The 17,776-nt window shown below is 42.6% G+C and overlaps 1 protein-coding gene across 1 annotated transcript; it reads left to right on the top strand.

Annotated features, from left to right (window-relative positions):
* The first annotated feature begins 1,464 nt into the window (after positions 1 to 1,464).
* Positions 1,465 to 16,946, top strand: LOC308084809 (metalloreductase STEAP4-like). The gene is made up of 10 exons (XM_080427718.1): positions 1,465 to 1,935; positions 2,853 to 2,960; positions 3,271 to 3,341; positions 3,780 to 3,867; positions 7,587 to 7,865; positions 8,579 to 8,673; positions 8,884 to 8,994; positions 9,509 to 9,551; positions 10,051 to 10,215; positions 14,268 to 16,946. Exons 1-10 carry the CDS (start codon positions 1,741 to 1,743, stop codon positions 14,541 to 14,543), a joined length of 1,431 nt encoding a protein of 476 aa, XP_080283844.1. The 5' UTR covers positions 1,465 to 1,740; the 3' UTR covers positions 14,544 to 16,946.
* The last annotated feature ends 830 nt before the right edge of the window (positions 16,947 to 17,776 follow it).

The following is a 17,776-nucleotide window of genomic DNA, read 5'->3' as shown; positions in this document are numbered from 1 at the left end:
CTTTTAATTGTTTTATACTATCTACGGATCGTTTCTCTTAGCCAGTGGTGCATTAGTTACCATGAGCTGTGCTTTCTTTTTCTGTTCTTTTTCGATCTTCCAATCCTACATTATCTTAACATCAGCGTGAGGTTCCTTTTTGTTATAGCGCGGTAGTTCCTGGCCAAACAGGAAACCGTTGCGGTAGTTCCTGGGGACGTCGGCCACGACGTCATGACGTTGGCCAGGAACGTCATTTCCCCGGGAATGTCCCCCCAGTCCACTTTCAATAGAAAATATATAAATAAAAGGCTTCCGGGGGTGAAATTCACGGAGTGGGTGTTGTGAAACTTTTGCCACTCGCAAAAGATATACAATTTAACTTTAGTTTTGTTGAAAACGTTACCTAGTATTACTTTAATTGTGCAATTTCACTTCGACCAAGTATTATGGAGTTTATGGTGTCATCCAAGACCAGTCATACTTTCTGAGCCTGCTGCATTGCTATGGTAGTTTACCAATAGACATCCATAGCATGGCATGTTCTTCTGAATGCCAACCATATTCGAGTTTCAACCACAGGGATCTTCTGTAACATTTCATGGCAGACACAGATGATTGACAATTGACTTTAGAGTAGCCATTTGTCCCCAGGACGGTAGTTGTAGCCTACAGATTCAGTCGGTCTGGCCTATGATTACCTTCACAATGTATAATCCTGGTGATGCAATTGTTAGAAGCAATCTAACAAGCAGGAAAAAAGAGTTTGTTCATTGTGTTTCGTTCATTGTGTTTTTTTTGTGGTGAACATGTCACACTAATGCACTATACAGAGCTTCACAACAAAACTGTCAGCATCAGTTTCGGTGTGACTTATAATAGTTTTCACTCTAAACTGCTGGTTTAGAGTTTAGGTTTTAGGTGGTTAAGAACGTTGTGTGACCTTTGTGAGATCATGGTGAGTGGTTGAGACCATGCTGATTCAGACACAGTGACTGCCAAGCTGCTGAGAAGGGAAGGATCAGTTCTTTCTACTTTCTGTTTACAGTCACACATGCAGACATTCTTTGGCTGTCTGTCTGTTTGTGGGAGCATGTACTGTGCATGCATGTGGGTCACTATGTGTGTGTGTGTGTGTGTATATTTTGGGTTAGTTTGGGCCAGGTATCCAATGTTCCCTGGCAGATCATTAGGGTGGAATTCCACAGTTGCGTAACCACTGCTCTCCAAATGTTGTTTCCCAGAAGTTTGCCATGGGTTTTCCTAACCTATCACACACACGCGCGCACGCACACGCACACACACACACACACACACACACACACACACACACACACACACACACACGCACGTATAATGAAAACATAAGCCCCCCTGACTCCTCCGCAAACATGTGCCCTCCCACCTCTTTCAAGTGGAGTTTCCCAGTTTTGCCAAGAGATAATCCCTCCCTCCCTCCTCACACTATACTAACAGGAGCAGGGAGAGAGGCCTCAGTCAAACAGACACAGTCACAAGATCCAGAGATACACTCAATTTGCTACATAAAGAAGAAGAGAGAGAGAGTTACTTTTTTGAAGACGATCATTTAGGGAGCGTCTCTCTTTGGACCTGACTGAGTCTTATTTTAAAGCAGATTGTGGCTTTTATGTTGCTCAAAAGACTACCATAGTGAGCTTTGATTCTCTTCTGAACCCAAAAACCCTTTTCCTGCAGCAGCTCCTGGGTCTGTGTAGCTGAGGCACACAGAGGAGAGGCATCATGTCAGGACAGGAGAAGAAAGATAGTATCTGTCTGGGTCCTGTGGGGACGGCGGCCGAGCGTGAGCTGCTGTGTGTGTTCGGGACGGGGGACCTGGGTCGTTCTCTGGGTCAGCGTCTGCTCCAGGCCGGCTACAGGGTGGTTTATGGGAGCCGCAGACCCTACAGCTGTGGGCCCCTGCCTCATGGAGCTCAGGTACTGCACGCACGCACGCACGCACGCACGCACGCACGCACGCACGCACGCACGCACGCACGCACGCACGCACGCACGCACGCACGCACGCACGCACGCACGCACGCACGCACGCACGCACGCGCTCACACACGCACGCACGCACGCACGCACCTACTTGTTCCTTTTCACCTGTTTTGTGCACTTTAATATTTATCTCACATAGTCCCATATTTATTTAGAAACAACAAAATTCTATCTCTACCTCTATCTATAATCCTTATCTAACTCTTGGGAGTCAGATCAGGTGGCCTATATAGTGGAAGTTATAGCAACTGGATTAAACTTTAGGCTATAATCAGGCTAAACACACATGATAATTAACCACAGGTTCTGAGGACACAGCAATCCGGTTTTAGGGATCATGTGACTATGTATTGTATTAAGTGTGCAATAAAAATAAGGTTTGTTATTGTTAGCGGTAGTGTGTGTGTGTGTGTGTGTGTGTGTGTGTGTGTGTGTGTGTGTGTGTGTGTGTGTGTGTGTGTGTGTGTGTGTGTGTGTGCGTGTGCGCGTGTGCGTGTGTTCATGTGGCGCATGTCTCAATGTATTTTATGTTGTATACATTGAAACACAAGATTTGCATTATGCTTGTTTGTATTATGTATTATTGTATTATAAAACATATATAACATGTATTATTGGGTGGATCAGTGCATCTATAGTGCATTAGTGTATTGTTTACATTGGTGCTGTTCTTGAATGAGTCAACACAATGTGGCATGTGTCAACAATGTGATGCGTGTATGTTTCTACTTTGGTGTGTGTGTGTGTGTGTGTGTGTGTGTGTGTGTGTGTGTGTGTGTGTGTGTGTGTGTGTGTGTGTGTGTGTGTGTGTGTGTGTGTGTGTGTGTGTGCGCGCACGCACGTTTATGCAGGTACTGAGTCACGCAGCAGCAGTCCAGTCAGCCAGTGTGGTCATTGTTTGTGTTCAGAGAGAACACTATGACTTCCTGCAGAGTCTGGCTCCGGAGCTTAAAGGGAAGGTACGTTTCTATGCATCCAAACATCACCACACAATGCAGCAACTAGTCCTTTTTATTTACATTTAATTTCTCTATCTGTAGTATCATGAAAAGTGCTATACAAATACAATGCTTCAATAAATATTACTGTTATAATAACAATAATAATAATAATAAAAACTATTATATTATTGTTATAATGTATTATTATTATTATTGAACTTATATCGTAATCTGACTTCGGAATGATACGGGTCACTAACAGGAAATAATCAAGAGGTAGGGAAGTCATGATGTTGGTGACTCTTACATGGCTGTGATTGATTGAAAGGTGCTGGTGGATGTCAGTAATAACCTGAGGAAGGGTCTGTACCCCGAGGCCAACGCAGAGTACATGCAGAGGTGAGACAGAGAAACTTAACTCCCCAACTTCTCCCTCCTTTACTCCACAGTGATGGAATGAACTTTACAATGCAGTCCAAACAGCACCTCTCTAGTCTAGTGTATCCTATCCTATCCTATCCTATCCTATCCTATCCTATCCTATCCTATCCTATCCTATCCTATCCTATACTATACAATCTTCTCTCCTTTGATTTTTTTCCCCCAAAAATGATTAATAGGTAACCAAAACTTCTAACTTCTACACAGGCTATATGCAATTCTATCTACTAACTACTGACTAGAGACTATAGAGCCTTTAATGGCCCTATCATTTATTATATAATAAACATACAATAAACATAATGAAATATGATGAAAAATCATATTATCAACAACATAACATTAAAAATAAAGGGATCAAGTGAGGAATACAGTGTTTTGTGTTCTTGTGAACAGGCTGGTTCCTGGTGCGTCTGTGGTAAAGGCCTTTAACACCTTGTCTGCGTGGGCCCTGCAGAACTGTTCGTCAGACGCCAACAGACAGGTACAGTAATTAAAGAGAGTTGACTGAAGCCTCTTCTGTAGCAGTGGTTCTCAAGCCGCGGACCCCCATCTGAAAATGTTAAAATGTTTTGTGCCAGGGACCCCCAGAAGAGAAGATTTGTGTAACAAAAAAAAAAAAAAAAACAATCAAAATCTTCCAAAGATCTTTTGTGATTTTTCAAAGATTTTCAAAAATTGCAGATGTACAAGCTCGCAGGGCGGGCTATTATTTTTTAATAGCCAAAGTATAAAATATGGTTAAAGTGGTTAAAAATGATTGTGAGGCTATTAACTAATTATGTTGGGGACGCCCTCGAACCCCTGGGGTTCCCCGGACCCTTCTTTGAGAACCACTGCTCTACAGCACTGTGCCTGCTACACACCCACAAAGTCATGCTTTGTAATGGTTGAACTGAGTGGAGCCAAGTGCAAGTGCTGAGGTTAAAAAAAGCTCAGCAAAATAAAGGGATGAGGCTTCACTTGAGAACTAAATACAGGAATAACTAAACGCTGCTTAAACACGATGGAACAAAAGTAGAGAATGCTGAGATAAACCCAAGAGACACTGAACAAAATAATGGAGAAGTTATGCAACGCTCCTTCCATAATGCTTTTTTGTGTGCGATTTATTCGCCCAAAAATATATTCCTTTCAAAGTGTTGTTTGTGTCATGACATGAGTACACCCACACAGAACGAGAATATTGTGCAGCGATAAAGTGACACAATTATTATGAAACTGTAAATTATAAATTATAATAAGAACAACCACACACGCACGCACTAGGGCTTTCACCGACTAGTCGACTAGTCGACTAGTATAACCACTAGTCGACTTTGTTGGTACTAGTCGAATAGTTGGGGAAAAAATAGTTTTTTTTTATATATTTTTTATGCCATAGTAATGGCCCATCTTACTATTATTATTATCCTCCTGACTTTATTTTTTTTATCAAAAGGGGGTCAAAAGTATGCCCAATAAAAGCCTATTATTGGGCAATGGGGATCCTTGGAGACGCTGCTGTGGTGCTGTGCTGCTGTGCCAAAAGCGCTTCCCTTAAAACGCCATAAAAATAAGGGCAGGAGGATAATGATAATAGTAATATAGTAGTAGGATGGAATTAAAACAATGCCCCCCCCCCCCCCCTAAAAAAAAATGTGTAATTTTTAATGTAAATTTCGACTAGTCGACTAGTCGACTACTACTTGGTCTAATGAGTCGACTAGTAAAAATCATTAGTTGTGAATGCCCTAGCACGCACACGCACACGCACACACACACACACACACACACACACACACACACACACACACACACACACACACACACACACACACGCACACATCCATCCCTCAACACCTGAAGTCCATGATTCAATAGCTCTAAATTATACAGGATTTGGCCTCTAAGAGTGTAATCATTGTTTCAGCCCATATGGACTTAAGTTAGACCCATAATGTGCCTTTATTTTCATGCTAACCATGTCATTTTATGAGAATAGAGTTGTTGTCTTTGCTAGGCCAACAGGCTTATGGCACTGCTGAAATGATCGGCGTCAAACTTTGCATGCACACTCCCAGTAGGCCAAGGAAGACCTTTTACCCTTTAGTACGGTCATAGAAGTATATTCACATTATTTTTGGATTCATTGGTGAAAGGAGGAAAACGTCAATGCAAATTAGCCTCGGTGAACCCAGCACAGCTCCACATCACTGGTGGTACAGTAGGCTGCATTTGATTTGATTTTTACCAAACTTTCTCCTGTAACGTAACGGAACACTTTTAATGGCAGTAATCCTGTAATGTAACTTTAATGTTACTTTTAAAAGTACGTTACCCAACACTGGTCGTGAGTCATGTGAGAAGACCGTCAAACAGGGTTCAGATATTCCATACCGTTTGCCTGTAATTGCTTTAAAAAATATATATTTCTGACAAAAAAAATTACATACAGTAGCCTACATCATGAATGCGACATCCAATCAACCACAAATTGGAATCACATGTTGAAGGGCCTTTATAGAGTGCACCTCTGAAAGTGCTTTCTTCTGGCAATAGGGGGCACCACAAATGCTCAAAGATTTAACTGTATGTTGTAGAATTTCCCCCCACAACTTCCTTGTGTCCTTGTCCCGCCAGCTGCAACCCACGACTCACACAGCCCTGGGTGGGCCACCCAGCCTGATGAAGACATGCACCATTTTCTCATAGATTTCTTTTTTCTATTTTTTTAATCAATTATAAACTTTCAATGTTTAATGTCCATCAGCATGACACCACAGGAGTTCTGACAACCCTTTCAAGTAAAAAGACAAAATACAAACAATTTAACAATGGCAATAAACATCTAACAGTGGGAACAAACCATTAAACTGTGGAAATAAACAATGAAACAGTGGAAATAAACCATCTGACAGTGGGAACCACACACAGTTAGATAAGTTCTCCAGAAGGGGTCTTTGTGATGTATTGTTGAATGAATCAATTCCTAAAGCCTGAGTTACACACAACACGTTGCAGTGCGACCTGTTGTGAGCTTGTAGAACTGCCGGTTTTCACTGCACGACGCGATGCACAACTGAGCATAAATCAGGGTCTCTTTATAGGAGCTCTGGTGCTTGTTCTAGGATTTGCTTCCCTTTCCGTTCTCTCCCTGTTGCTGAAAAGTAGCTGCATATGTGGGATTTTTCTGTTATTTTGATCTAAAATCCCCAAAGGATAGTGAAAACCACACAGTAGCGTGTGTGTGCGTGTGTTAATTTACATAATGCATTTCTGTGTGTTTGCATTGTGCATTCATCTACATACAATGTAGTGTGTCTCTCGCACACGCACGTGTGTTGCGCGTTTGTTGATGTACAATCAGCAACAGCATATAGATGTTGACCGAGCTTCGCTAGTTCTCCACCTTCTCACTTCAACCTACATTTGGACGGCTCTGCAGGTGGTAGCAGGCTGAATCCTCCAGAGCCCAAACATTGCTTTCATTTCCACCTATGCAGATGCATGTATATGATCAGATAATGAAGACATACATAGCATATAGCCCCCAGGCGTAATATTTCAAGGACTGTTAAAAAGCGAGGAGCTGTGTGTGGGTGCACGTGTACAAACAGCCTTTCCACATGGTGCACAGCAAGATATGGGGAGATTTCATACGTACACTATACAGTATGTGATTGTACACTTAAATACACAGTTTTCTTCAGAATGTTTCACTTTGGACCTCAATTTGGGATTGATCATTTAATCAGAACCCCATGCATGTTACTCACACAATATTCCTCTATAAGGTTCTTTAGGTCCAACATCGTAAGAACATCATGTGGCCTCCTTTTTGCTCTAATGTCCAGTAGGCCTATGTTCCTACAATTACAATTGAGGCATTTAGCAGACACTCGCACACAAAGTGCAAGATTGGAGTGAGCTGACATGACCTATGTCAACCACTAACAGGGTAATTAGCTGAGTTAGTGCTGAGAAAACAAGTAAGTGAGTAATTACTGAAGGATAGCAAGCAGACATCAAACCTGGCATCTATTTAACATACAAAGCATCTTTGTACAGGTAAGCCACATACTGTACCTTGCATCTATCTGCAGAAGAACTATGAACAAGTGTCTACAAACAAATAATTAAAATACATGTATTTCTGTGCTGCAGGGGCAATGTATGGATGGACAGTGTGTCAACTCTCCACATGTCTCTTTTGTACTGCAGGTGCACATTTGTGGGGACAGTGCTGAAGCCAAGCAGATGGTAGCAGACCTTTCCACCAGGCTGGGTCTCAGCATCGTAGACAGGGGTTCCTTGTCATTGTCCAGGGAACTGGAGGATTTCCCCCTGCGGCTTTTCCCCCAGTGGAGACTGCCTCTGTACCTGGCCACCGGCCTCACCGGCTTCTTCTTCTTCTACCTGCTCGCCAGAGACGTCATCTACGCTGCCGTGGAGCAGAAGAAGGACGTCTCCTTCAGAATCATGGTGTCCCTGGCCAATAAGGTACGCTGTTTGAACAATGGAAGCCAGCCGCAGAGCTCCACGCCGCTACACGGGGCGGGATGAACAGCCCAGTGGGTTAACATGGCGCTTTGCAGCAATTTGTGGTGCTTCCAGGTCCAGTGTGTACCCAGTGTGAGAGAGTCACTCTTCACATGTAATGTTGTACGTTTAGTATGCTATAGTTGTTTCTGTGTCCATCAGTGATGTTAATTACTTCCCATGCATTTGTCTCGTCATGCTTCAGGCTAAGACAAATAGAAAAGCAAGACTCGGCATCTCCGGTTTACTTCCCGTATCTGCGTGATGTAGGTGGCCGCCTCTTTAGGAGATAGAATTAGGTTGGAGTCTATTAATTCCAATGGGAGAGTGAACGTGAACACAGCGTCGGAACGATTTGTTAGCCCCATGGTCACTGAACTAAATATTGGAAACAATCATCACAAGCCACACAATCTTCCCAACATTCTGACACTAAAATTGCTTTTTTTCAGAGACAAATTAGGAGAAAATCTACTTTCAAACTTTTTTTTCCAACAGACCAGAAACACTCGCAAGATCTAGCGACAGTAAACATATGACGTTTGCGAGATTTTTCGTCAGACGATGCCCACTTACTGTAGGAGACCATTGCATGCCATTTGTGTACCATTTTGCCTCTAGTGGCTCAAATTGGGTTGGCGGATCTTCCTAAATATCCACCATCTTTGCTTCAGGTCTTCCCTATTGTGTCTCTGATCATGTTATCTCTGTGCTACCTGCCTGGAGTCCTGGCCGCCATTCTACAGCTCTACAGAGGAACCAAATACAGGTCAGAGCTGCAAGTTTGCGTCCAGCTTTTGTTGTCTTGCTTTGACATGTAGAACAAACCAACATTAAAACGAATTATAACAATCATAATAGTGAATTTATCTTGCAATTGTTTTAGTATTGACTCTTCTATATAAGAGAAAATATATTACATAACAAATCTGGTAAAACAAGCTTACAGCAATAAATGAAGGCGGGTCATGTTTTGCAGGCGTTTTCCTGATTGGCTGGACCGCTGGATGCTGTGTAGGAAGCAGATCGGTCTACTGGCTCTGGCCTTGGCTTTCCTCCATGTTTTCTACACTCTAATCATCCCTATTCGGTAGATACACCAGTCATCTTGTCACAAAATAGATGGAAACACACTCACTCCCTGTACAAGCATTAACCCACTCAATTCCTCTACAGCCATACATCCACTGTCTGGCACCCTTTATAATGTTATCATACCCCCACCCTTTAACAGAAACGCAACCTCCTTTGGATTTATTTATTTATTGATTGATTGATTGATTGATTGATTGATTGATTGATTGATTTTCCCCCCCAATAAAATTAAAAAGCCATGATTAGATTCTCTATGTGGAAAATATTAGTTTAAAATCCAGACTAATTAGATCTGCACCTGAAATGTATTCTGTAAAAAGTGCATTGCAAGGAATGGCTCCGCTTTCTTACCTTCCAGACCAATTTAACAGGTTTGATTAGCTCAATTTTTCCCTCCTTTTTCTCTCTCCACTTTTAGGCTGTCACCAAGCAACCTTATGATTGTGTACTTCATCTGTAGTTTTCCTTTAAAGGGTACACATGTAGTAATGTTGTGCATTTTCCCACAGGTATTATGTAAGATACCATCGCACCCAGAATGCAGTGTCGCAGGTAAGGTTGGCAGTGAGCAGCAATGAAAGATAAGAAATGCTGTGTACAGTATGTGGTATGGTGTACTGTATGTGTATACAATGTACTATGTAGTAGCCAAGTCAGCTTTATGGCTTACACAGTAAAATACTGTTATTTTAACTCACTTAAAATATATATATATATTTAGGCTACTTAACAAAAGGATTAAATAAACGTAATAGATTTGTTTGTGTTTTGCCTAGAACACAAATTATATTTATATAAATATATGAATAATGTAGACGTGTCGAAATGTTGACAGCAACTATACAAATTATCCACCTTAATCGTGGTGTTTAAAAAATGTCAAAATTTTTAAATCAAAACTTTTCAAAAGTAAGCAAAAAATATCAGACAAGCTCACAACACATCATGAGCCTGTAGGTCGGCTATTGTCGCAATTTGTCATACGATGAAATGTATAGGGCTTAAGTGGTTAACACCCCCCCCCTCCCCCCTCTCTCTCTCTCTCTTTCAGATCAGGGAAAACAAGACAGCAGAGTTTGACAACACCTTAGCCTGGCGGACTGACTCCTACTACTCTGTGGGGATTCTGGGTTTTGGGTTGTACGTCGTGCTGGGAATCACATCTCTGCCCTCTGTCACCAACGCACTCAGCTGGAGGGAGTTCAGCTTCGTACAGGTGTGTGTGTGTGTGTGTGTGTGTGTGTGTGTGTGTGTGTGTGTGTGTGTGTGTGTGTGTGTGTGTGTGTGTGTGTGTGTGTGTGTGTGTGTGTGTGTGTGTGTGTGTGTGTGTGTGCGTGCGTGCGTGCGTGCCTGTGTGCGTGCGTGCGTGCTTGTATTTGAGAGTGTCTTTGTATGTGTGTGTCCTAATTTCTTCACCTCCCATGGCACCCTGGGTTGTCTGTGTGTGCAGCTGTGCCAAAACACAGATGCAAGGGGAAGAAATCAAAGATGAAGCTTTTGCGAGTCCAGATACGACTTTGTTCCTATTATATACACTTTATTAAAGTACAGGGATTACTGTATGACAAAGCTTATTGTGAGGGTTTTTCAGCCAACACATTGGTATGGTATGGACATGAAAAATGTGTTGAGGTGTAACATGCAGAGGTAGCACAGGCAACGCTGTCAGACTCATATTGATTTGATTCATATTCCCTCATAGTTTCGAACAGCCCACAGATACAAGCAAGGTTTTCTGATTCTGTGATGCTGATGTGATTCTTTGGGCAGGACAGGTATTGCGAAAGCGTTTTCAGGTTAATTTTGGATGAACCAATTATTTTGAGCCTTGGCTGTGACCTTGCGAGTCCAAACTGACAAAATGGATGGATGATCCAGTTAACACACAGACACGTGATCACAATGTTTAATGGGCTTCCTGAATAGCCACTTAGGAATCGGTCAGATGAGAAAATTAGTTACCTGGTGTGCCATTATCACTGAAGGTAATTTGGGGAAAGATTAGGTTTTGACTTATTGGCTGGGTCCAGGCTTTTTTTTTTTTTTACAGATGCGACAGCGTGGTTGTTATTGTGTTCACCTTGTGAGTCAAGTGGTGTTTACAGCAGGGGTTTCCAAACGGTGTGTTGTAAGTCAAGTCCGGGTGTGCCTTAGCATTTTGTGACAACCACACATTATTATTGCAATATATACAACTATACATGAATCCCTGTTTTTTTATCTACCATATCATGTCATTTCATAATGCAGAGGCAAAATCTATACCCTAAAACTATATATTTTTACAACAATATATATTTTTACCACAACCTGACTTCCCTATTTTGGGCATGTCATTATAGGCAAAAAAAAATAATGTAACCCTGACTGTCCTGTCACAGCGATTTGCTCATAATCAGTACACTTGCCTGTGGCATTCAAAGTTAATGCGGCGAGTTGTGAGCTTGTAGATTACATATTTTCACTGTGAATACAGGTATGCATTGAGATTGTGAGATTGAGGCCATGGCACCCACTTCAGAACATGATCCACCCTCATATCCAACCCGCTCACTTAAACCTGGTTCAGACCAAAGATTTGTGACACCGATGGAACTGTTTTAAGCCTGATTCATTAAAAAAAGGTGATCTACAAGCTCACAACGTGTCACGTCAGTGACGTGTTGTGAACTTGTAGATCAGCTATTTTCGGCACACGACACCACAGTACGATTAAGTATAAATCAGGTTTAAAACAGTGACATCAGAGTCACAAGTCTTTGGTTTGAACCAGGAGTATATGATGGAGTATAGAGATTGTATAAGCTTGTATGATGGAGTATAAAGATTGTATTTAAGCTTGGATGATGGAGTCTAAATCAAGCATTTAGAACGTCAAGCATTTCGAATAAAATCGCAGTGGTCGGAATTGCTAACACAGGGAATTTGATATCATTGCATAACTGGACATGACATGTCACCATACACACTGATTTGGTGTTGCTGCTGATCCCAACACAAGATGGTCTCTAGTAGGCCAAGTTTTTCATTTAAATAGGAATGGTTTGACTTTCATGATTTTATAATTCATGATTTAGTCTAAATAATGAAGCTTGTGCTTGGTTAAATGACATGCTAATGGAAAATGGTTGAGAGTCAGGAAGTTTGTCCTCAGCAGACTGAAGTTTATTTGATGTTTGTGGTTTTGTTTTTGAAGCATTTCATTTGTTATTTTCTTTCCTTTGTAGGAAGGATTATGAGCTTATAGCATAAAGTTAATTGATGGATTCCCATGAGGAGTGAGTAGAAAGCATGTTATATGCCAGCAAAGGCACTGTTTCCCAAACAGTGGGTCGGGACCCATGTTTGGGTCGCGGACCAATTTTTATGGGTTGTGATTAAATGTCCCGTTTTTTTTGTTTCCTATAAAAAATTATAATTATTATTTCTAAAAATTTACAAAAAAATCACAACTTTTCATCAATTAAAAACAAGTCCAACATTTTTCTAAAGTATTTGATAAAATACCAAAACATTTAATACAAAATCTAATTCCCATAAATAAATAAAAACAACGTTCAAGAAGTAGTGAAAAAAGCAGGTATACACTTGTTAAACTGTTCTTTAATTGAAAAATGTAGTTTCTTAATGCCATGTACATTGTGACACTCTAAATATGTTTTTGGTGACATTTGAGTAAAAATATCAGTGCGTACATGTCGGTATGCGTTCATTTCTTTCTTTCTTTTTCTTTCTTTCTTTCCACAGCTGAACAAGAAATGAACCTCCCCATAGGGAACACACTCATTCATAAATGTAACTGGGTCACGCCAAGCTCATTTAGTAATTCTCTCCATCCTCCTCCTTCACTTTGGCCACAAATTAGAGCAGAGCTTTAAATGTTAAGTTATTCATCAAATGTAATTCAGGGAAGGCATTCATTATACCAGGCCACGCATCTTCAGGAGTGACTTGCTTGTGTGTGTGGGTGTGTGTGTGTGTGTGTGTGCGTGCGTGCGTGCGTGCGTGCGCGCGCGCGTGCGTGCGTGCGCGCGTGCGTGCGTGCGTGCGTGCGTGCGTGCGTGCGTGCGTGCGTGCGTGCGTGCGTGCGTGCGTGCGTGCGTGCGTGCGTGCGTGCGTGCGTGCGTGCGTGCGTGCGTGCGTGCGTGCGTGCGTGCGTGTGTGTGTGTGTGTCTGCATGCGCGGTCGTGTGTGTGTCTGTGCCCAGGTGCTGGTATCTGCATGTATGAACTGGACTGGATCGGTTTGTGCGAATGTTGGAACATGTGTGTGTGTGTGTGTGTGTGTGTGTGTGGGGGGGGGGGGGGGGGGGGTGGGTGTGTGTGTGTGTGTGTGTGTGTGTGAGTGTGAGTGTGAGTGTGCATGTGAAGGTCAAAGGCTTATCTCTATAAAGGTCAGGCTATCACACACCTGCTCATTAAACCTATTACACAGCAATTAGATTTCAACAATCTGTGCCAGTAGATGAGTGTGTATGTGCGTGCGTGCGTGCGTGCGTGCGTAGTTTTGATTTGTGTCCTATCTTGTCGTTTTATCTCTGCCGTCCTCTTAGTCCTGGTCCTTGCTGGGGGACATTGTTACTGTTAACTGTCCTTGTCGGGGGACATTTCTCTCCCTACCTGCTTCCCCTATAGTTCACGTTGGGTTACTTCCTCTTCACACTCATAAATTTGGTGTCTCATTGTCTGTCTCTTGGTCACGCGTCACTGCATGAGTGACGTGCGACAGAGTGAAACAGGGCAGACATTCAGTGAATGAAAGTACTTTTGACAAGGCAACCTGTGGTGCGCTGGACAGTTGAGGCTTGTCAACATTTGAAAAGAAAACAATATATAACGTGTCTTCCCAGACATTTCACAACCATTCGTCCATTACCACTGCAACTTTAACCAGCTGTATACGTTGTTTATAATGTGCGTCTACATGTGATCAGATGAGATGAGATCACATGAGGTGTTGCGTTGCTCCGCCAGGCACAGTAATGTTAATAAAATCCTGTAGTGTGTGATGCTCCATTATTTTAAATCTTGTAGTGTGTTCATGTTTAAGATTATATTGTGTATCAGACATGGTCTGCTAAAGTATTACATAGGCTTCATCTATCCAGAAACAAGTTGGCCAGAATGTACAGTGTCCAGGTTTAGACCCTAAATGCTTTTCTCTCCTCTCTCTCTCTCTCTCTCTCTCTCTCTCTCTCTCTCTCTCTCTCTCTCTCTCTCTCTCTCGCTCTCTCTCTCTCTCTCTCTCTCCCTCCCTCCTTTTTTCCAGTCCAAGCTGGGGTTCCTGACACTGTTCCTCTGTACGCTTCATGCCTACCTGTACGGATGGAACAAGTTCCTAAAGCTCTCCAACTACAAGTGGTGCACTCCTCCAGGTTACATGCTGTGTCTGGTCATTCCCTCTGTGGTGCTGTTCTGCAAACTGCTGCTGCTTCTCCCCTGCGTCGACCGCAGCCTCACACGCATACGACAAGGCTGGGAGAGGAGGAGCGACCCAGGAGCTGAGAGAGGGGACGAGAGAATCAGTCAGCCACTGATGAGATGAGATGGTCTCACATGCACACGCACGCACACATACGTGTAGCCCTGAAACCCTGACTGTCATATCATGACAGTCATGTCGCAACTTGTTCCTGGTTTTTGAAATGTCTCCATTTACAACCCGTACATCTACATAAACGTTCAGATTTCAAATATAATGTGCTGACCCCACGGCCATGGATGTAACAAGTTGAAACACTCGAGTCTAAGTACCCGTATATTCCGTGTTGTTCAATAAAAAGTATTTTAATCCGATCGCCGGCCATTTTCTCATAGAGTTATAAGGTATCAGAGTGCAATACACCTCCCAACCGATCGCGTAGTTGAAAGCATATAAAGGACATTTTGAGAAAATGGCCACTGATCGGATTAAAATGCTTTTTATTGAACAATACGGCAGATACGGGTAGGCCTACTTAGACCGGGTTTATGTAGATATACGGGTTGTAAATGGAGAAATTTAAAAAAACAGGAACAAGTTGCAGTTACACCATGACGCTTGTGACAGAAGAGCGTCATGTGAACCATGTCTAACATACGTGTTGACTTCGACATTGCATTGACATCCCTATCCCATTTCTAACTTTAGGCTGATGCAGTGTTCACTATAGCAGCTACCAAAGTTACAAAACAACTAAGCATTGCCAGCTACATTGCTGCAAAGTCGCCGTTGAAGTGTTGCTCAAGCCACATAATGCCAAATGAAAAGCGTAGTAGGCTTAAATATCACAAATAGCACTGATTAATAGCAAGAATAGTTTTTATTTCATTTCCAGAACATAATTTATCAGGAACTGTGTGGAGAGAGAAGGTGGGTGGAAATGGTGAAACGAAAACATACGATCGCTTGAAGCTTTATTGCGGCATTGGAGCACGAAAAAAAGTTGAAACTTGCTCAGCTTTTTTTTACTTTTGTAGCGTGTCACACAGTGTCGGGCAGGGCAGGCCATGGCCGCCGTTGCCCCTCATTTTGGCCGTATGCCCTTGAAAGAATTATATACCCAAAAGCCACAGTGGCATTGATGCCCGCCCTGTATGCCAGCTGATTTCAGGCCTGGTGTCCGGCATCAGTTTGTAGCTTCATGTCACGGACTCGCACTGAAAATGGATTGTAGCCCGTCACTTTGTCGCTGATTGTGTGAACGCAGCATGAGGGTTGTTATCGGTTATGGACCTGGTTACATAACTAATATAACACAAACCCTAACCGATATGCCTAATGTCAACACTTAACCTAAGGGTGCCGGAATCGTATGCACTATGCGTCTAGTATGAAATCATACCGGGGACCCCCTTTAGACAAGCTGCCTGCATTTTTTTAATCCAAAATGTGACCTAGCAGAACATGCACGCACGCATGCACATGCACGGTTGTATGCACAGACACTTGCAATCCAGGCCAGGACAACAAAAAGTGGAATAAATGTTCAGCTGAAGAAAGTACAACTCAAAAATCTAACAAACAACTTAAATCAATGGAGACACAAAGTGTTAACCTCTCCATGGCAGCCTGCTACTGAGCTGTTTCCCTTACTCTGCAGACTCCACCTCGATATCTAATCAACCAACCACAGTACAATAGCCATCCACCCAAGATGCACCCCATATTCTAATACATTCAGCTAACATTAACAGGCACCCCTCAATCAGATCTTCAGGCACAAATCACTCAACTCCACAGCTAGGCTTCAACATGCAGCTCCCCATAACAGCATCTTCCTGTGCAGATAAACACAAATATATGAAAGAGATTCCAGTCACAACAGAATGCACCTTCTGTGTGACTGGGAATCTACAAGTTACAAGCATTGCAATACATATATGCAAGCCATGTATACTGCTCAACATAGAGAACATTATTCTAAAAGGCTGCACTATGACAAACTGATACACAAAACACACGTGCAGTAAAGGTGATCTAAACATATGCTTGCCGTATGTAAAGTGAAACTATAAATGCAGGCATAATCACTCATGCTCATACACAGAAGTTTGTATGTACACACACACACACACACACACACACACACACACACACACACACACACACAGTCACACACACACACACACGCACACGCACACGCACACGCACACACACACACACACACACACACACACACACACACACACACACACACACACACACACACACACACACACGCACTTTCAAACTGACTTGCACAAAACACTTTCTGACACCACTGCAGGCATTGGCTGGCAACCCTGTCATTATCTCATCTTGGCTCTTTGTTTAGGCTGTCACATGATCAACACAGCATGGAGTCAGAGCTATTGCACAGCTCACTGCATCATACTGACACACACACACACACACACACACACACACACACACACACACACACACACACACACACACACACACACACACACACACACACACACACACGTAACACTCACACAGATTATACCCTCCATTTATGTAACCATGTCTAAACCTTTACATCTTCACAGCAGGCAGTGTTGTATTGTCCAGTAGATTATCTATCTTGCCTGATTTGTACTTAGTTCCACACCGGTATTGCTCGCCGAAAATTGCAGATCTTCAAGCTCACAGCGTTGTAGATCTGTTTTTGGCATGCGACACTGGTGCGCAACAAAGTCTAAATTAAGCATTACACACACATGCACGCAAACACAGGCATGTACACACCTCACATAACGTGCAAAGATCCTGACACACCTACAGTACAAACCCACAAACGTGCACAGGAATAACTGCACGCGTCAATGCAGCTGCGCTCGTGTTTCAAGCTATTGTCCTTTGTCTTTCTTTGTGAGACCAAGTCTTTGTGCTGATATTACACCCACATACAGTACATTACCACAAGAACCCTGACCCACAGCCTGCCTGTGGCATTCAGCCGGCACCCACGTGTCCACACAACGTCGATTGGACCCACTCTCTTCTCTGTACCACTGCAGCTATTTATTTTTTTATCACGTTTAAAAAACAAACAATGTTGACCAAAGTGTTGGACTATATCAAAGTTGAAAAGTGACCAAAGTGTTGTACAATATCAAAGTTAAAAGTGAATAAAATGCTGTACAAAGTTAAAAGGGTCCAAAGAGCTGTAAAATGTCAAAGTTAAAAGGGACCAAGGAGCTGTACTATATCAGAGTTTCAAAGTGAGCAAAGCGCTGTACAACATTAGAAAAGATACAAAATCAGTAAATAAGGCATTACAAGGCACAACAAACGGGCCTTGTTGTGCTTAT

The sequence above is a fragment of the Gymnoscopelus braueri genome (genome assembly GCF_963280865.1).
Source record: "Gymnoscopelus braueri genome assembly, chromosome: 4".
Taxonomy (NCBI): Eukaryota; Metazoa; Chordata; class Actinopteri; order Myctophiformes; family Myctophidae; genus Gymnoscopelus; species Gymnoscopelus braueri.
Note: the sequence above shows the minus strand (reverse complement) of the source record. Positions and strands in the feature narration are given on the sequence as shown.